General features: G+C 47.7%; 1 protein-coding gene across 5 annotated transcripts in view; it reads left to right on the top strand.

Annotated features, from left to right (window-relative positions):
- INPP5D (inositol polyphosphate-5-phosphatase D) overlaps positions 1-19,450 on the top strand; it is a 148,165-nt gene that overhangs the window by 9,485 nt on the left and 119,230 nt on the right. For all 5 annotated transcript variants that reach the window (XM_032277884.1, XM_032277881.1, XM_032277883.1 and 2 more), the window contains exon 2: positions 7,700-7,763. In XM_032277884.1, coding sequence (XP_032133775.1) covers positions 7,700-7,763 — 64 coding nt within the window. The remainder of the gene's footprint in view (positions 1-7,699; positions 7,764-19,450) is intronic.

Here is a 19,450-nt window from a genome sequence, read left to right as displayed (position 1 = left end):
AGAATACCTATGTGGTAATGTTGTGGGGTGGATTGGATGAGAAATGTGTATCATGTTTTTAGCACAGTACTTGGTAAAAACAAATAAAGCAGTTACGGGTTTTTTATTTTTGTTTTTGTTTTACATTGAACCATTTAATCTCTCTGGAATTAATTTATTAAATGATGTAGGATAAAGATTTAGGCCTCATGCAGTGGCTCATGCCTGTAATCTCAGCACTTTGGGAGGCCAATGCGGGGAGATCACCTGTGGTCAGGAGTTCAAGACTAGCCTGGCCAGCATGGTGAAACTCTGCCGCCACTAAAAATACAAAAAAAAAAAAAAAAATTAGCTGGGCATGGTGAAGTGTGTCTGTAGTCCCAGCTACCTGGGAGGCTGAGGTGGGAGAATTTCTTGAACCCGGGAGGCAGAGGTTGCAGTGAGCCAAGATCATGCCACTGCACTCCAACCTGGGCAACAAAGCGAGACTCTGCCTCAAAAAAGAAGAAAAAAGATGTATGTGTATGTTTCTCAACTAATCATCTTTCCCAAAACCTTTTACTGAATAACATTCCTTTATCCTTTGGGGCTCCTCTTTTATCATATTTTAAGTCATATCTTTCTTTGTGTTTGAACACCGTTCCATGTATTTGCTTTTCTTTCACAAGTATCATACCACATATACCACCTAATTTTAGAAAATATTTTATTTTAGGTGGTTTTCATATCTATTCTTCCAGGTGAATCAGCTAATAAATAATACTGTCAAGTTGGAGAAAGCTACTACTGGGACTTTGATTGGAATTACACAAAATCCATAATATAGTTGGTGTAAATTGACATTTTAGTAATATTCAGTCTTCTTAACAAACATAGATGTCTCTATTATTTTAAATTTTATAATTTTCTTTATATAGATTCTGCATATTTCTTGTTATAATTTCTTCTGATTATTTTATACTCTTATTACTGTTGAGAACACTGTTTCCTGTACGTTTCGTGGTAACTGATAACATACAGGGAAGTTATAGATTTTATAAATTCATCTTTTATTCTGTTACTTTACTCACTTCTCATTATTTCAAATTGTTTTTTGGTTATTTCTCTGGGATTTTCTTGTTTGACTCTCATGTCATCTATAAATTACTGTCATTTTGTGTGTGCTTTCCAAATACTTATAACGCTTATTCAGATTTCATAACTTATTGCATGGGCCAATATTTCTAAAATACTGCAATGGGGAATATTGGGAAAAGAAAACATCTACCTCAAGGAGCAGTATTGTGAGAATCACCATGGGCCACATGGGAAGGGTATGGGATAGCCTCTGGCACCTAGTGACCACTTGATGAAGGGTAACTGTCGCTGTTTGTCACATCCAAGAAGAAGCAGTCTTCTTCTAGTTTTAGAAAGAGTTCTGAAGGACTGAGTATTTAATTTTGATCAAATGCCTTTTTAATATCTATGTGATGATTACATTATATCCCTTATTTCATTTACTGGTAAAATAACTTTGTTTTATATATTTATATTTGGTTTACATATAGTAAACCATTTTGCATGATTACAATAAACTATTCTTGATACAATACTTTTTTGTTGTACTCTGAAGCTTATTTAGGATTTTTATATATGTATTCATAGGTGAGATTGATTTACATGATTTTGGTTATATTATGGTTTTAAGAGTCATGTATGTTTTACAAAATATTATGGAGTCATTTATGTAGCATAATTATTATCTGATTTTTGAAATACTTAAAAAAATATTGGTAAAGCCGCTTCTTCTCAAGCCCATTTATAGAGATAATTTTTTTGTTTGTTTTTAAGAAATGGTGTTTCACCATGTTGGTCAGGTTGGTCTCGAACTCCTGACCTCAGGTGATCCACCTGCCTCCACCTCCCAAAGTGCTGGGATTACAGGTGTGAGCTACTGCACCTGGCCTGAGATATTTCTTTATTATTTACTTAAATTTCTTCTTTAGAACTGAGTTAGTCTTGTTTTCCATTTCCTCCCATTCACATCTGTTAAGTTACACACAATTTTCAGAGAACAATCTATTTGTTGAGGTTTTCAAAATTTCTGGCAAACAATCATGCATAGTTTTTATAATTGTAAGGCTTCTCTTTTATTGTGGCCATCTTCATTTTCTCATTTTTAACTTTGTTTGTGGTGGCCAGGGTCCCAGCAGGAAATAAATGGCATGTTCAACAGGGGTGATAAGGACAGGAACGGCAAGGCAGCCAGCGGCTGGCACCCTCAGGATCCATTCCCACCCCTGACCTGAAGAGGCAGGGGCCGGAGCTGTGTCACCAAAACCTGGCAGGGCTGCAGCTAGGAGAGCCCAGAGGTCGAGATCTGTCCCAGCTGATGTGCAGCAGGCAGGGTGGGATCAGGGGAACAAATCTGCTCATCCCTCCCTCCGCTAACCCAGCCAGTGCCTCCCTTCGGCCAGACGTGGGTGCAGCAGCCCACAGAGGTTTGCTAGCTGCACAGGGCAGGTGGAAAGGGGTAGGGAGTGGGGGAGGGGAGGTGGGGGAGACTGTCCAGCTCACTTGCATTTGTTTCTTTCCTTTATTCTGTTTGTCACAGGTTTATCCATTGAATCTTTTGCTTTTCAAGTCATGGGCTCTTAGGTTGGTTTACCTCTTCTGCTTTTTTGTTTTTATAGTCTAAAAAATGATCGATCTCTGCCTTTGCAGGAACACCTGTTGCTGACTGAGATCGTCTTCTGTATTTCTTGTCTTCCCTCTTTTTAAAATCTGTCTTTTCCTCCAGTACCACTTTCTCGAGTTTGTCTTTGTCCTCGTTCACTTTCTCCAGTCCACAAGCTGCTATTTCCTGCCTCTGTTGTGTGTTGAATTTTGACTCTAAATGTCCCGGTTGTTCCCTAATGGTCAGTTTCCTTGATCTCGGTTTGCTCAATTTTCACAATTGATTCTTCCAATTTCCAATATGCCGTGTTATCTCAAATCTTCCTGAGTTCACATATCAGACTTCTTCAGAATTTATTTTTATGGGTGATTCCATTTAAGATGGAAGTAACTCCTTGGAGTCCTTAGGAGAATGGTGCCCTTTTTCTAAGCAGTGACATGTTTTCATATGTCTGGTGATTTTTCTTTTCTGACAAAGAACTATCAAGAACCATTGGATCAGGTTTGTTCAGAGATGGGAGTGGGTTAAACGGACTGGCACGGATGGGGGTGGGAGATGCCAATTCAAGATCCTGCCAGTGGTGGGGCCAGAGATGAGGGCATAGTGAGAAACACAGAGGACAGGTTCCCTCCGGGGTGGGGAGGGGGTGCCTCATACCTGGGTCTTGGCTTTGAGTAGCTGTGGCACAAGGAATAGCTGCTGGACCTCACATTGTTGTAGGGGTGCTCAGCGGGCTCCCAATAATACTTGGCCAGCCTTACCTCCACCTCTCACCTCCCAGTCAGCTGGGTCACCTGTTAATGCTTTCTCCCTTCTGGAGGGGTCCAGGTTAGCAACAGATGGCCTCTTTTAATTCATCAACTTTAGCTTTCTCTCTGGCTGCGATTCTTCAAGGTTTGGAGTGGTGAATGGTGAACACGTTGTTTCCCAAGGCTGCCACACATTTTCTTGTCCTTCTACCTTGGTGCAATTTTTTTTTTTTTTTTGAATGCAGGGTTACCAGCCCTCATTCTCCCACCCCATCTTGTCCAGAAATCTGCAGAAACACAAGTCTTAATCAAGAAACAGATAAAACCATTAGAAATTAGAAGTGATATGTACGGAGAGTCACAAAAGGCTTTAAAAGCAATTATAGGAGCAGCTCAGCAAAGCGAGATAGAAACATGAAGAGGTTCTTAAATGTTTTAGTTTGGGTCTCTCCATGGTGGGGATGTTCCTGGCCTGGCTGTCCATGTTCATTTGGCTAGGAATGGCCATACAGAAATGCTAAGATGTATCTGAAAGAATAAAACACGATGGTGTTTCTTCCTACTTCCACGGGCTTGTCCTCCCGTATTAGAGCAGAACTTCTTGTACCACCTCGGGTTGACCTGCTCTGGGATTGCCCTTCTGCTGAGAGGCACCTCCCTGCCTCTTCTTTGCCTCCACGTTCAGCACAGGGTGGGCACCTGCCATCACCCCACACCTGTGGGAGTCACATGGGAAATTTGCTGTAAGCCCCCCTTCATCTGGGAATGGAACAATCTCATTTGTTAGCAGAAGGAAGTACTGTTGGGCCCAGTGCTATCCTAACCCAGATCTCCAGTGGGAATAATCCTGATTCGTTTGCTCTGAAAAGCCACCCAGTCACTGGGAGGAGTCTCAACCAAGAGCTGGGTAAGGGCTGGGCGGGACCCACTGCCCCCAAAGAGCAGTGAGCATGTTTTCCAGGTTATGCTCCCGTGTAGTCTTTGCCAAACACTATTTAGTTGTGGAATCTTTGCTTTAAACATTTTGCATGTAAGATATTGTGTGTATGTGTGTATACACGTATGCATGTGTGCATGCATGCATACTTTGTGCACACGTATGTGTGTGTATATATACAGGATCAGAGTGAAGTACAAACTTCTGGAAGGTTGGGTAGGTCAAGTGAGCACCCTCCTCCATCTCCTGGCATAGTCCCCACACCCATGGAATACAGTTTGGTACTACTGCTTGACGGATGACTCTTGTGTGGCTGGGTGGTTGAGGGCATGTGGGGTTGTGCTGTATGTTTTCCCTTGAAGGTTGAAACTGATTCAGCGGCTGGGGTCAGAACATCCAGCCCCGTGCATTGGCTATGCAGGGTCATTAACATCTGCTGAGATGTTACTGTCTAAGGGGTATCTTCTCTTCCTATTATACTAGCTTTTGAATTCTGATCTGTTTTGGTAACATGGAGCTGTTACTTTGTTTCAATATTTCTGTGTTTCTTTGTTTCAATATTTTTATGTTTCAACCTTTCTAGAACATCTGTGAAAAAGCCATAAAGGCTGGTCTGCCACACTTGATTGAACCAGGAAGCCTTTCCCCTTCTGTGCGACTGCCTCTGCCTCTCTCTTCATGACTATGTTCTTTCTGTCTGTCTACAGGCTCACATTCTTCCTCTCTGTCTACAGGCTGCCTTTGGGCCGGCTGGAGCTCTTCCACAAATCAGCTGCCCTCAGCCAAATAAGAGACTGTTCTCACCCCTCATTTGCATACCTACAGGAGGAAGTGCCAAGAGAACAGAGCATTGAAAGATAAGAGCACAGCAGGGTTGAGCTACCTCCACATTTGTCTGGCAGGCTCCCCAAAACGGATTGAGGCCAGTGGTTCTCTGTGTCCCAGAGGTGTCCCTGTGAGAGATAGTGTTGCTGGACTGGCGATTCATCCTTGCTGTCCCTGATGCAAGATGATTGTGCTATCACTTCAGGCTCTGGGGGTAGGGCGGGGAGCAGAAGGATGGGCACTAACGCCATGGGAGAGAGAAAAATCACCTTTTCTATGTGTAATGAAGAGACATGCAGAAGTGAAATTACTCTAAGTTATCTTTTAGTACCTACTGATGCAAAAGCCATAAAATAAAATATTGTGAAATTGGCCACAAAAATTGTAAAACATTTACCCAGCAAAAAGAAAAAAACCCAAAAACTGTTAAAAATAACTCCAAAACATACTGCAGCATATCACTGTTATTCATAACTAAGCAAAAACGATACCAAAGTAAAAGAGCCAAAGACACAAAAGGGAATTAACAGAAAAAGAAATACAGATAACTAAACATGAGAACATGCTGAAGGACCTTTCTCATAAAGAAAGGCAAATTAAAGCAAGTTATCTTTCTCGCTTCTCAGATTGGCAAAGATGAAAAGGTCTGATAACAGCCAGCCGGCAGGGTGTGGGGAAGTAGACACTTTCATATCCGGTTAGTAGGAGAAAAAAATGCCACAACTTCATTGAAAGACAGTTGGTAGTCTCTACTAAAACAGCAAATGCCCAGGTCATTTAACAAGTGATTTATCTACAATCACTAATACATATCAACACATGTATAACACATGGTAAAACATGATGAAAATGATAATCTCTCACTTGGCCCTGAGAAGACCTCTATGATCTTTTTCGATGAAAAAAACAAATTTCAGAAAACGGTATATGTAGTATGATATTATTTGCATCTAAAAAGATATGTATATATAAGCTTGTGGTTATGTTTAACATCTCTGAACTGAGTTACAAACAGGAATAGGAAATCTAAGAAGAAGTACTCATGGGAGTGGAGAAGGAGATGTTTATTTTTCATTTTATATCTTTTTGTATAGTTTTCAATTTTTTAAAGTTAGTATACAATTTAAAAAATCAGTTAAACAGGGCCAGGCATGGTGGCTCATGCCTGTAAACCCAACACTTTAGAAGGCTGAGGCGGGTAGATCACTTGAGGTCAGGAGTTTGAGACCAGCCTGGCCAATATGGTGAAACCTCAATCTCTACTAAAAATACAAAAATTAGCCAGGTGTGATGGCAGGCACTTATAATCCCAGCTACTTGGGAGGCTGAGGCAGGTGAATTGCTTAAACCTGGGAGGTGGAGGTTGCAGTGAGTTGAGATGGCACCATGGCACTCTAGCCTGGGCCGCAGAGTGAGACTCGGTCTCAAAAAAAAAAAAAAAAAAATCTAGCTAAACAATAACATATCAATAACATACGTAAATGCTCAGTGGAGTGCCTGTACCTGGGAGGGGCTAGTGTGTGGAGCTTCTACGCTGAGGTACTGGCTTGATTACAGAGACTGGTCCTTTCTAGGGGGCCTCTAAGGGCCAGGTGAGCCTTCAAAGCTTATGAGAATCTTATGTAGCAAAATGGAGCAAGATTATGGTAGGTGGGAACAGATCAGCAGCTTTAAGAGCGAGCCTAAGATCCAAATGGCTTTCCCCTAATCTCCTGACAGCCCGCTGGAGTCCACGGGTGCTGGCTCCTGCCAGGGTGTCAGCAGGCTGAGGACCACCCCAGCATGCCCCTCTCCCAAGGTGCTAGGACTTGGCAGTTCCATTTTCCTCTCAGAGGTTTTAGGAAAGTAAAAAGTACTGTCTCCTCACATTGGGGATGACTGTACCAAAGGAAGGTAGAGCTTCTAGAAAGAGAAGAGAATCTGGAATTCCTAGCACTTCCTTGTCAGAAACAACCCCAAGACTTGCTCTTCAGCTGCTGGGGCAAATTCAGGTCTCGGCAGGGCTGGTGGCCAAACCCCTGGGAGATAATCCACGGGGCACAGTGTCCAAGGGGAGGAAGCCATGTGGGGGTGGCGGGGAGCTCAGCGGGAACAAGGCGCCGGGTGAGCCCTGCCCTGGCCAGTTGGCCCCTCTGCAGCTGCGCCCAGCTCCCATTCGAAACAGGCCGTGCTGCTCACCTCCACTGGAGTTGTGTTTCTTCTTCAAACACCCGCTCTTGCTCTGTCTTCTTGGCAGCCGAGAGGTTATGAAAGCCCTCCATAGTGGCGGACTCCTTTAGGTCAGACCCTGTGGCTGCCAGGTCCCCACCTAAATGACCCCCCCAACCTTTTCCTGGTGCTCTCTGATTCTCTCTCTGATGGGAGAATCAGAGTGCCTCAGCCCAGGATTGCTGGACATCAGGACGCACTTCCATCTCGGAGAACGGTCAGCTCCGAAATTCAGAGACTTTGTATACAGATTCCTCAAGCCGTGTCAGGAAGTCATGCCTTTTCAGTTAGGAGGAAACCGGGTTTTCCTGAATGGGTTCTAATAAGCTCTTTGATCTATTTTAGGTATCGGAATTGCGTCTACACGTACAGAATTCTGCCCAACGAAGATGATAAATTCACTGTTCAGGTGAGTCCTTTATAAACCTAGAAATCTGAACCTGACTTTAACCTGTACTGGCAGAGAAAGAGTAGATGAAGAGGAAGAAAGTGTGTGCGCAGGTCGCCGGACATGGTGGCTGGGTTGAGCCCCGCTTCCTCCCAGACATCCGTGGAGTGGCTGAGCAGGTCAACCGTGGCCCTCCAAGTGACCCTGCTCTGTGACATGATGGCGTCGCATGCCACAGGGTATTTGTGTCCACGGGTGTGAGAGGAAACGAAGGTGAAGCAGACTGCGCAGAGATGAAGGAAAGGAGGGGCTGCGGCTTGGCTGATTGTTGTCTTCAGTCTCAAAGGAGAGAGAGGAAGTGGCTCAGGAGGGAGAGGAGGGAGGTGAACCTGCAGGAGAAACAGACCCCGTTTTCGGAGGGGCTGGAAGACAAGCACAGAACAGCACCATTCCATATGTAGATCTCCGTCCTGTCTGAGGCTGATGCTCACAGCCTCTGATTTCACCATGCAAAGTCAAAATGTGCAAAATATGCAGTTAATTTTTTTTTTTTTTGAGATGGAGTTTCTCTCTTGTCGTCCAGGCTGGGGTGCAATGGCAACATCTCAGCTCACTGCAACCTCCACCTCTCAGGTTCAAGCAATTCTCCTTCTTCAGCCTCCTGAGTAGCTGGGATTACAGGTGCCTGCCACCACACCCAGCTAATTTTTGTATTTTTGGTAGAGATGGGGTTTTACCATGTTGTCCAGGCTGGTCTCGAACTCCTGACCTCAAGTGACTAGCCCTCCCAAAGTGCTGGGATTACAGGCATGAGCCACCATGCTCAGCCATAGTTAAATTTAAAAAGAAAAATCAGCTGTACCCATCGAGTCTGGGAAGGCCACCCTCAGCACAGTTCGCTAAAGGCTTTGTTTTGCCACAAAATGTGACAGCTGCATGGTGTGGAAGGCAGGGAAGCTATTCTTATCTGGCTGCATGAAGAGCACATGGGGCTAGCAAGAAAGAAGGAGACTAAGTTTCCACATCCCCAGTGGGTGTGTGTGTGTGTGTGTGTGTGTGTATGTGTGTGTGTGATGCTCAGTTCTCGGGGACCAGGGTAAGAGGCACAGCAGTGCAGCCATGTCCCAAGCAGAACATCCAGGGCCGACAAAGGCTTGGACTTCATGGCACAGAAGAGCGATGTCGGCACTGGAGGAGTTTGGTTGAAAAGAAAGCGTAAGTGGGAGAGGAGAAGCTGGGTACACTGGTCGGCTTCAAAGCATGAAGGGAATGATTCATTTTGTGCGGAACTAGGATGCAGTAGTAGACAGGGAGCTGGGCTCAAGGTGGGGGAGATCACAGGCAAGTCCCTGGGGGCAAGCCCCCTCCCAGAAGTGTGTCAAGAGGAAGAGCGTGGTGAGCACAACACCCCCATGGCTTATGGGGATCAAAGGAAGTGCCTCGAGGATCGATGTGGTTGAGAGAGAGACCCGAGGGGTATGTTTAATCCAGCCTGGTGCAGGTCTGTTTGCTGCAAGGCCTCCTTGGGAGTTGCAGATTTGGGCTCAAGTGGAACCACTCCTTGCGTAGTTAGGCTGGCCTTGCTCCCTCGTCCTCCTGCCCCTGCGTCCATGGCAGCCTCTCAGGTGCATCTGCTGGAAGGCTTTCCACCGGGCTGGGGCGCCCGCAGCTTTGGCCTGGTTCTTAGCAGTCGCCAGAAGCAGATGTTGGCACACCTAGTACAAGACCGTCACTTCAAGTGCTCAGCAGCTATTTGCCATGGGAGTGTCTCTCTGACATGGGCTCTTCACCATGTGTGGGATGTGACCAGCTGAGGGGAGCCTGTCTGGGGCAGGCGCTTGGCACCAATGCCCTCTACCATTTTTTCCAAGTCTAGGAGGGCATGAGCTTTCCTGGCAGAGTTGGCATCTGTGATAGGTGGCTTGCCGAGAGGAGTCGGCAAACTCTCTTAAGTTAAAAGTTGGTCGATGCTTTTGATCTTTTTTCCCTTTGTGGTTTCTTATATTCCTTCAAAGTGAAGACAACTTTAAGTATGACTGGAAAAGACATGACTCTGTGGCTTCTAGTGGCGTCGGCACCCGCGGCCTGTAAATGTGGACTGCGTCTCCGCTTTGCTCCTCTCTCATCACCACACTCTTGCTGCTGTGACGTCCTGTGACCCTGGGAACTGCTGATGAGATCGGGGGCCTCATTGGGCTTCGAGGGTACTGGGAACAGAAACTCACCTTGGCTGACTCTGCAAGGGGGAAGGGGCGGGCGGCCTTTGTGAAGATGTGCAGAGCCAGGAAGGAGAAGGCCGTCCTAGGGCCTTGGGACCAGAAGAGCATGGGGTCTGCACGCGGCTTCTCCCGTGGCTCAGCTCTTCTCTGGGGGGCTGCTCTTCCCCTCTAGCAGGCTTTCTTCTCAGTCCCCAGTCCTAAGAGGGAGTCTGATGGCTCAGCCCCCATGGCTTTCTCTACATGGGCCACTCAGGGGCTGCTCGTCTGTGTATGGATCGGCCATCTCAGAGCAGGTGCCCCCGTCTACCACTCAGAGATGAGGACAGAGTCATGGGGGCAGCATGTCTCCTTAAGGCCTCCGCTCATCGAGGGCAGCGGGCAGGCAGCTTTCACAGAAGAAGGGTGGCTCTGCTGGACATATCTGCTCCTGACCCCAGCCCTGGGACTGTGACCTCCTGAGTAGCCGACATAGTAGAGGGAGCTGTGGGCGTGGGTGGTCTGAAGAGGTTTCCCCTTTAAGGTGAATTAAAGGGGAATTCTCATAGGATTCTCATAGGTGGACTCACCTATGACAATTTACCTCTGAGAATAAATGACAGCAGATGTCTCCTGAGGACCAAGTGCACGCTCACGCCCAATTAGACAGACTCAGCCCTTCGGGAAGCTTCAGCACTTATTGATCACTGCCTATTTTAACTCAAGTTCCTCTTTTCATGTTGAGGCAAAACCTCACAGTCTCTTCTGAGCTTAGCCACAGTTTCTAAATAACTCATTCCTGACACCTGAGTCTGTTCAGTGCCACCAGAACGTGAGGCTCCCAAAAATAAGAATCTGGCCTGACACGTTCCAGGTGAAGCCCCAAAAGGCTTTCATAGATTCTGAGTTTAGTAACTTCAGCCCTTTTCCTTGGGACTTCGGTTCTCTCGTCAACACCTCTTCAGTTGACAAGCTCTCCTCTTCAGTTTTGCAGACCCACTTCATGGTGTGGCCCCCATGTCACGCCCAAGCCAGTCTCGTATCAATCAGGGAAAGGAGCCACCTCACCTGGCGGAGTCTCTTCTCTCACTCCATCTTTCACAGACTTAAAAAATATCCGAGATGGGAGGGCAGGATGCAAACTGTAGCTTCATCTAGCCCCCTCGTTCTAAATATGAGTGTTGCTGAGAAGTGCGGAAGTTGGAGCTCACAGCCAGGCCTCCAGGCCTCCCCGGCTGAGCTTTCTTCCTTCCAGCCTAGAAGGTGTTTCTAAGCCTGGCTTGGAGTCCCCTGGAGAAGGATGGGCCCAGGACTCTGCCCAGAGGGACAGGGAGGCAGGGCAATGTGGCCTCTCAGAGAGCTGGGCCTCTTGTCCTTCACACGGTTGTAGATAATATTTGATCTCAGGTGGCATCTGTCTCTTCTGGTAAATCAGCGAGGCACCCCTAGGATGAAAGCAGACTCCATCCCAGCTGGGATCGGGGTTCAAGTCCAATCTGGCCAACCATGTGGCCTTGGGCAAGGACTGCCAGGAAACTGCTGGAAAGTAGAGATCACATATACCTTCCAGCTCGAGGAAGCTGCAGGGAAGGAGGGTGGATAGAGCAGGGAGCTGGAGGTGCTTTAGAGGATTCTAGGCAGTGCGGGGAGGGGCGGGGAAGGAGGGGCAAATTTTGGAGTTCCATCTCCCACAGCTCTGCTCTTTGGTCTGTGGGCTTCGTGCCTTCAGGGACCTGAGTGGGGTCTGGAATTGCTCAACAGCTGCTGTGCCTCTCAAACCCTGAGAACCTTCTGGACTGGAGCCTGCACTGCTTGTCCTGGTTGGGGGAGGGTTGGGCAGTGCTCTGAGCCCTGCATGAGGCCAGAGGAAGGCAGGACGGCTCAGCCCCGCAGGCCTGACTATCCCACACCAAGACAGCAGGTTTCTTGTAAAGCCCAGACTCCTTCCTTGACTTGGAAAGGGAAGTGACTCTCCCCTAAGAGAAGCGGTGCCCATTGAGCTGCTGACTGCAGGCTGAGCTGGGAGGCTGCAGCCGTGTTCGAAATGGCCCCTCCCTGGGAGAGTAAGGAAGAGTCTGAGGCTGCCATGGGCTAGCTCCAGGGTGGCCAGGGAGGCCTGGAGCAGCCTCAGACGTGTTACATAAATGGCTGTCTCAAACCCAGGGCCCAGGTGAAGCAAAAGGGACCCTTCACTCCATCCTACAACCTGTCGGCCCTTGTGTCCTTTCCGACATCCTTCCTACCAGGAGGAAGAGAGCAGAAAATGAAAACTACCCGTGATCCCCTATCGTGCCAATGTTCTCTGTGAACTTCCTGTCTTTTCTTGAGGTTGAGATTGTATCTATGGTGTTGATTGTTTGAGTCAAGATGGGAGCACCCCCAGGTGTTTTTGTTTGTTTTGTTTTGTTTTGTTTTGTTTTTGAGACAGGGTCTCACTCTGTAGCCCAGGCTGGAGTGCAGTGGCTCAATCTCGGCTCACTACAACCTCTGCTACCAGGCTCAAGCGATTCTCTCACCTCAGCCTCCTGAGTAGCTGGGGCTACAGGTATGCACCACCACGCCCAGCTAAATTTTGTCTTTTTCTGTAGAGACAGGGTTTCACCATGTTGCCCAGGCTGGTCTCGAACTCCTGAGCTCAAGTGATCCACCCGCCTCAGCCTCCCAAAGTGCCCGGATTACAGGCGTGAGCCACCATGCCCGGCCACACCCCCAGGTTTTAATGCAAGTTTAGATGAAGAGTTAGAAAATATCTATCTCATAGACCCTTTCATTATTCTTTCCCATTCGGAAGAAAAATTCAGCAGCCTGATTCATTCCAGTGAGTTCTAAAGAAGAGGCGCTCGTGACTCAAGTCCCTGGTCCCTGACGGTGGCTGTCACGTAGCTCTGGGCGGCATGGCTTTTGGAGAGGAAAAACAAAACAACTTTCTAAAAGCTGTTCCGTCACACGCGTCCGGGAGGTGAACGGCTGAGCATTGTTATTAAGCTCAGGAAGCGAGTGGCAGCTGTTACTGTTCTGAGTGGTCGCCAAGTGAGGTACAGATTCCGTCTGAGCCGCCGGGCAAAGGATGTGGCTCTAACACACTTCCTGAAGTTGCACAAGAGACACAGAAAAGGCTCAGGACAGAAGCCTCGCACGGCCAGGGCCCTGTGTGGGCTCCACAGCCGTGCCGAGGATGGCGGGCCCCGGGGGGTCCATGCTGGAGGAGGGGTTCTTTATGCCCTGACACTCACCTTCTAGAAGCCTGTGTTTTCAATTGGCTTTTCTGTCTACTGCAGAATATGGGCAGATCTATTTTCCAAGCCTCTGAATATCTCAAAATGCCTTTAGCTGTCTACACATTCAAGAGGTAATTTGATAGATACAAAATTCTTGGAACCAACTGTTTGCTCAACATCCTATACGAGGTACAGCATTATCTTCAAGAGTGTAGTGTTATAGGCTGGGCAGGGTGGCTCATGCCTGTAATCCCAGCACTTTGGGAGGCCGAGGCAGACAGATCACCTGAGGTCAGGAGTTCGGGACCAGCCTGGGGAACACGGTGAAATCCCGTCTCTACTAAATATGCAAAAATTAGCCAGGCATGGTGGCACTCGCCTGTAATCCCCGCTACTCAGGAGGCTGAGGTGAGAGGATCACTTGAACCGAAGAGGCAGAGGTTGCAGTGAGCTGAGATATCACCATTGCACTCCAGCCTGGGTGACAGAGCAAGACTCTGTCTCAAGGAAAAAAAAAAAAAGGCATATAGTGTTATGAATAGTTCTGAGTATGAAATCCAAGGCCAAAGTTGTGCTGGTTCCAATAGAGGGGGCTCATTTTTTCTTTCTTTCTTTCTACTTTGAAGCTGGTGGGAATTCCTTTCCTGCTTTTTGTCATTTTCCTTTCATGGATAGTACCTGGAATGTGTCCAGCTTGTTCACTTTGCGAGCTCAGATCTTTCTTTGACTCAAAAGACTTTTCTTCAGTTAGGTCTCTGAGTAAGTTTTGATTCCAGCTCTTCTGGCATCTTTCTCATAATCCCTCGAGATGGCCAAGCCCCCCCCCCTCATTCTCTAGCCTCCTGGGGCACACATGCCCTTGTGACTGAGCAGCCCCTCCCTCTTATGTGGCTGCGAGATCCCTGATCCCGTCCTGAGTCCTTCAGAGAATTCTGGAAAGAGTATCCACGCCATTTGTGATCTCTACCTCCACATGACTGTCTTTATTTTCTCCACATCCCCACTGGGCCTTTGTCCTTGCGTCTCCATGTTCCATAGCCTTCTGGGCCATCTTGCCCTACATCGTGGACCCATTTCCTCTCCTTTTCACTCAAAGTACAACTGACCTAAACTTGCACCATGTACTTGATAAGTTCAGATGGGGAATCAGATGCAAGTGTAACCAATGAGGTGTGCAGAGAAGGGCTTTGCAGGTTTCTAGTAAAGGTCTATTCGTCTTAAAAACAGACATAGGATTAAGATAGCCTCTTTCTTTTTTGAGACAGAGTTTTGCTCTTGTTGCCCAGGCTGGAGTGCAATGACGTGATCTCGGCTCACTGCAACCTCTGCATCCTGGCTTCAAGTGATTCTCCTGCCTCAGTGTCCCGAGTAGCTGGCATTGCAGGCACCCACCACCCCGCCTGGCTAATTTTTTTTTCGAGACAGAATCTCACTCTGTCACCCAGGCTGGAGTGTAGTAGTCCATTCTTGGCTCACTGGAACCTCTGTCTCCAGAGTTCAAGCAGTTCTTCTGCCTCAGCCTCCCAAGCAGCTAGGTGTGTGCCACCATGCCTGGCTAATTTCTTATATTTTTAGTAGAGATGGGGTTTCACCATGCTGGTCAGGCTGGTCTCAAACTCCTATCCTCGTGATCCACCTGCCTCGGCCTCCCAAAGTGCTGGGATTACAGGTGAAAGCCACCACACCTGACCTAATTTTTGTATGTTTAGTAGAGACGGGGTTTCACCATATTGGCCAGGCTGGTCTTGAACTCCTGACCTCAGGTGATCCGCCCGCCTTGGCTTCCCAAAGTGCTGGGATTACAGGTGAGAGCCACTGCTCCCGGCCAAGATAGCCTCTTTCTTACCTTTGGAAGCTGCCATAGGATGAGACAGCTGGGTCTCTGCTGCTACCTTGTAACCATGAGGAGAGGTAGCTGGCGAGTGAGGCCAAAACACAAAAGGAGAAGTGAACCTGGGTCCTGGATGATGCCCTTGAATTTGTTGAACAGAATGAAGCAACCTGGGATCTGCCCTGCCTCAAGATTTTCTGTTTTGTGAGTTAATTCATTCCTTTCTGCTCAAGTAGTTGAGTTAGGGTTTTCTAACAGCTAAGTGTCCTAACATACAAAGGTTTAAACTATCCTAGGGAAATTTCAAAGCAGAAAAGTGAAAATATCAAATTGAATATTGAGTTTCACTGCGCCAAATGCCCATGAGCCGTGGTCTGGCAACGTCGTCCCGGGGTCTTCCCTCTCCTTAGCCTGTGCCGTGTTTCGGATTCCTAATGACTTGTGTTCCTGTCAGACATCCCTGGGCTCAGTATCTCTCTCTTCAACCCTATCCAGGAAAAGCACAAAAATCAATCAGTACTTTAACAATCTCCGTGTGCTGGGGAGACATCTTGATTACTTGCTTATTGCAGAATGGTTTCACTTCTCATCTTGACTTTGCCCTTCAAGATCAGGTTCCGGGTCTAATTGTCTGTAACTGTCAGATTTGCAAGAGGCCACTTAGGGTTTACCAAGTAAAAGAAAGTCTTTCTGAGAGGCCTTGCTTGATCACCCCAGAAAAATAGTCACCCCACCCTTCACCTGTTGCTCTTTAACCCCTTACTCTCCTTTCTTTTCTTTGTGACACTTGTGACTATACGATGTTATATTTTAAAATATATTTTATATTGATTTATTGTCTATATTAGAACTATTCCTAGCATATAGTGAGTGCTCGATAAATATTTACTGAATGAATTAACTTTCTGCCACCATTAAGAAACTAGCAGGTGCCACAGGTTTCACTTAAAATTATGATTTATCACCAGGCATTGTGGCTCATGCCTGTAATTCCAGCACTTTGGGAGGCCAAGGCAGGCGGATCATGAGGTCAGAAGTTCAAGACCAGCCTGACCAATATGAGGAAACCCTGTCTGTACTAAAAATACAAAAATTAGCCTGGTTTGGTGGTGGTACACTTCTGTAATCCCAGCTACTCAGGAGGCTGAGGCAGGACAATCACTTGAACCGGGAGGCAGACTGCAGTGAGCTGAGATCGCACCAGTGTTTTCCTGCCTGGGCAACAGAGTGAGACTCTGTCTCAAAAAAAAAAAATTATGATTTCTCCTGCCCTTGCCGCAGTTATCAATCTTAAATTTGGCCTCCACGGGATCCACCGTTATCTGCCAACTCTCTTTTCATGTCTTGGTCAACTTCCTCTGCATTTGGGAAGGGTTCCCTTTTCTGGGCTCAGTTCTGCTGTAGCTCCCTTCAAAGTAGATTCTCATTTCAGCATTGAATTGAGCTTCTCATTTTGTTGCAAGCCTGCCTTGCCTGGCTGGTCTCTGTGTTTCACTGGCCCTGTTGTTTGTTCAATTTTCCCCTCTTCTTGAGATTTTCACTCCTGAGTCATAAAGGCCTTGCCTTTTGAAAACGCCCATGGAGGCTGCCGATGCTTCTGAGATGCCCCGATCAAGCTCCAGCAGCTGCATTTCCAGAGAAGGCTCCTCCCCGGGCCTTGAGGGTGATGTACTGTCCTAGTCCCCTCGGGGAAGCAGTTTATTCTCTCAGGTTCTGTTTGCTTCTCAGAAATAGTGGGAGGCCAGCAGTCCTTCTCTCCTGTGGACGTTTCAAGGACTAAAGGAGATGGCTTATGTAAATACGCAGCTCATGTCTGACACGTGACTCCATGGATGACTGTTTTAACATGGCGAGGATGCACAGAGGCCAGTCAACTCGCTGACACCAATGTGGGGTCACTGCGCAGAGGCCGTGGCCTGTGGCTGGCCAAGAGTTTGGGATACCAAGTACCAGGGAGAGAGAAAGGGCTGAGACTTTGGGACACAAAAAACTCAGGAGTCCTGGGATTGGCAGCAAGGCTGTCCAGACGGGCCTTGGAGAGGAGGACAAGTGCCTGGAGATCCTGACTGGCCCTGGATCATGACCCAGGAGCGAGGGCCGTGGGGGAAGGAGGCACCAAGCAGGACCCCTAGACCCTGTCTGCCTTGGGACGCTCTGAGAACTGAGGTTGTCCTGTGCCTGCTCACTGGGCCCATGTCACCACTGCTTTGAATAACTGAGGAAGACAGAGGCGGGGTGAGGGCAAGGGCGGGTGCCTGGGGTTCCACCAGATGACAATAAGAGAGAGCCTTAGGGCATGGTGGCACACGCCTGTAATCCCGGCGCTTTGGGAGGTCGAGGCGGGTGGATCACGAGACCATCCTGGCTAACACAGTGAAACCCCGTCACTACTAAAAATGCAAAAATTGGGAGACTGAGGCAGGAGAATCGCTTGAACCCAGGAGGCAGAGGTGGCAGTGAGCCAAGATCACACCACTGCACTCCAGCCTGGGCAACAGAGCAAGACTGTCTCAAAAACAACAACAACAACAACAACAACAAAACAGGAGGAACAAGAGGGAAGGCCCCACAAGTCCCACCTGGGGCCTATCCTATTATCCCTTTCCGCCCTGGTTCCCCTTTGCCGACCCCTGTTAGGAGCTAGGCGCTTCATCTGCCATCTTTAATCCTGGGGAAGGGTTTATTACTACTGTTGCTATGATTACTATTCCCATTTTAAATTCAAGGAAACAAAGGCTCAGATGAGATAACACTATTTGCTTGGTTCATAAAATTTGTGAAAGGGACGAGTTTGGTGGCTCATACGTGTAATCCCAGCACTTTGGGAGGCTGAGGTGGGCGGATCACCTGAGATGGGGAGTTCAAGACCAGCATGACCAACATGGTGAAACCATGCCTCTACTAAAAGTACAAAATTAGCCAGGCGTGGTGGCGCACATCTGTAATTCCAGCTACTTGGGAGGCTGACGCAGGAGAATTGCTTGAACCAGGGAAGCAGAGGTTGCAGTGAGCTGAGATGGCACCATTGCACTCCAGCCTGGGCAATAAGAGTGAAACTCTGCCTCAAAAACAAACAAACACACAAAAACTTGTGACAGAAGAGGGACGTCACTGGAGCCGTGCTGTGGCCCCAGAGCCAGGGCACTGCCAGTGTCCTGGGTTTTGCTCTTAGCCTTGGAGGGGCCTAGCTGCCTGGGCCCTGGGCCGGAGGGTGAGCATCACATGAAGGCTACTGGCCTTTGCTTCTCCAACCACTGAAGGTTCCCCAGCTATGGAACCGGTTAAGGGCGTTGCAGCATTTGAGCCATTATCCTTCCTGAATGAGACCCAAGATGACTCTACGTTTAAGCCAAGTCCAGTTAGTGTTACAGCCATATGTCCTGACTATATTCCTGAAGGGTCAGAATGACAGCTTAGAGATTCCTTACAGCTCATGCATTTATTCAGATCGCCACATTTTTACATCTTGAAGTGGAAGGTCTCAGGAAACTTTTACAGTGAAAAGATCTCCCCTCAAGTGGGAGGAAATGAATGGCCCAGCCATTGCCTCCAAAAAACCCTCTGAGAAGCCCACTCCCTCTTCTGTGCTTACAAACGATCCCCTCCTCAGCTTCCAATCCTCACGTTGTGGGGTGGTAGGTAGCCGGGTGTCTGCCTCCCCCAGTGAGCTGTGGGGGCCTTGAGGACAAGGGTGAGGATCTCGGTCACCCCAGTGTCTGCCCTTGGGCACAGGACAGAGGATGCATCGCTATCCTCTGAATGAAAGGCCCAGCTAGACCTGGTTTGGGAAGAAGACTTCTATGGCCGACTCTGTGCCCACAAACCTCTGAGGTTAACCTGAATCTGCCCCGTTTTTAGCGGACTGTACTTCATTTTGAACAACCCCAGGAGAGAAAAATCCAAATTTCTCTCCCAAATATTGAATTAATCCATACACGTGCAGTTAGTGATTTTTACAAAGAGATTCGCCATGGAAGAGTAGTTCCTTCATTTCTACTCTTCCTGACTGTCTGAGTCAAGACAGCCTGGCAGGCTGGTGGCCGTCAGGGTGCCCACCCTGTCTCCCCACCATATTTATGCCCCTCACGACTGACAGGAAAAAGGGTCTGAAATCTTGAAATGGAGAAATGTGTTTTCCAAAATCCAAACATCTCTCACAAACATATGCTACGAAGACCCTAAAAAGAGTTCTCAGCACCTCACACAGATACAAGGACAGAACACGAGATCATAGTCCCAGCCTTTAAGACAAAACAGACATTCCAACAAGCAGATTAAAAGTCACTCAGTCTGAACACTTCACTGGCCAAAAAAAAAAAGTCACTTGGGGCCGGGCGCGGTGCCTCACACCTGTAATCCCAGCACTTTGGGAGGCTGAGGCAGGTGGATCACCTGAGGTCAGGAGTTCGAGACCAGCCTGGCCAACATGTGAGACATGTCTCTACTAAAAATACAAAAATTAGC

Source organism: Sapajus apella, unplaced genomic scaffold (assembly GCF_009761245.1).
Source record: "Sapajus apella isolate SASKATOON/1434 unplaced genomic scaffold, GSC_monkey_1.0 scaffold10, whole genome shotgun sequence".
NCBI lineage: Eukaryota > Metazoa > Chordata > Mammalia > Primates > Cebidae > Sapajus > Sapajus apella.
Note: the sequence above shows the minus strand (reverse complement) of the source record. Positions and strands in the feature narration are given on the sequence as shown.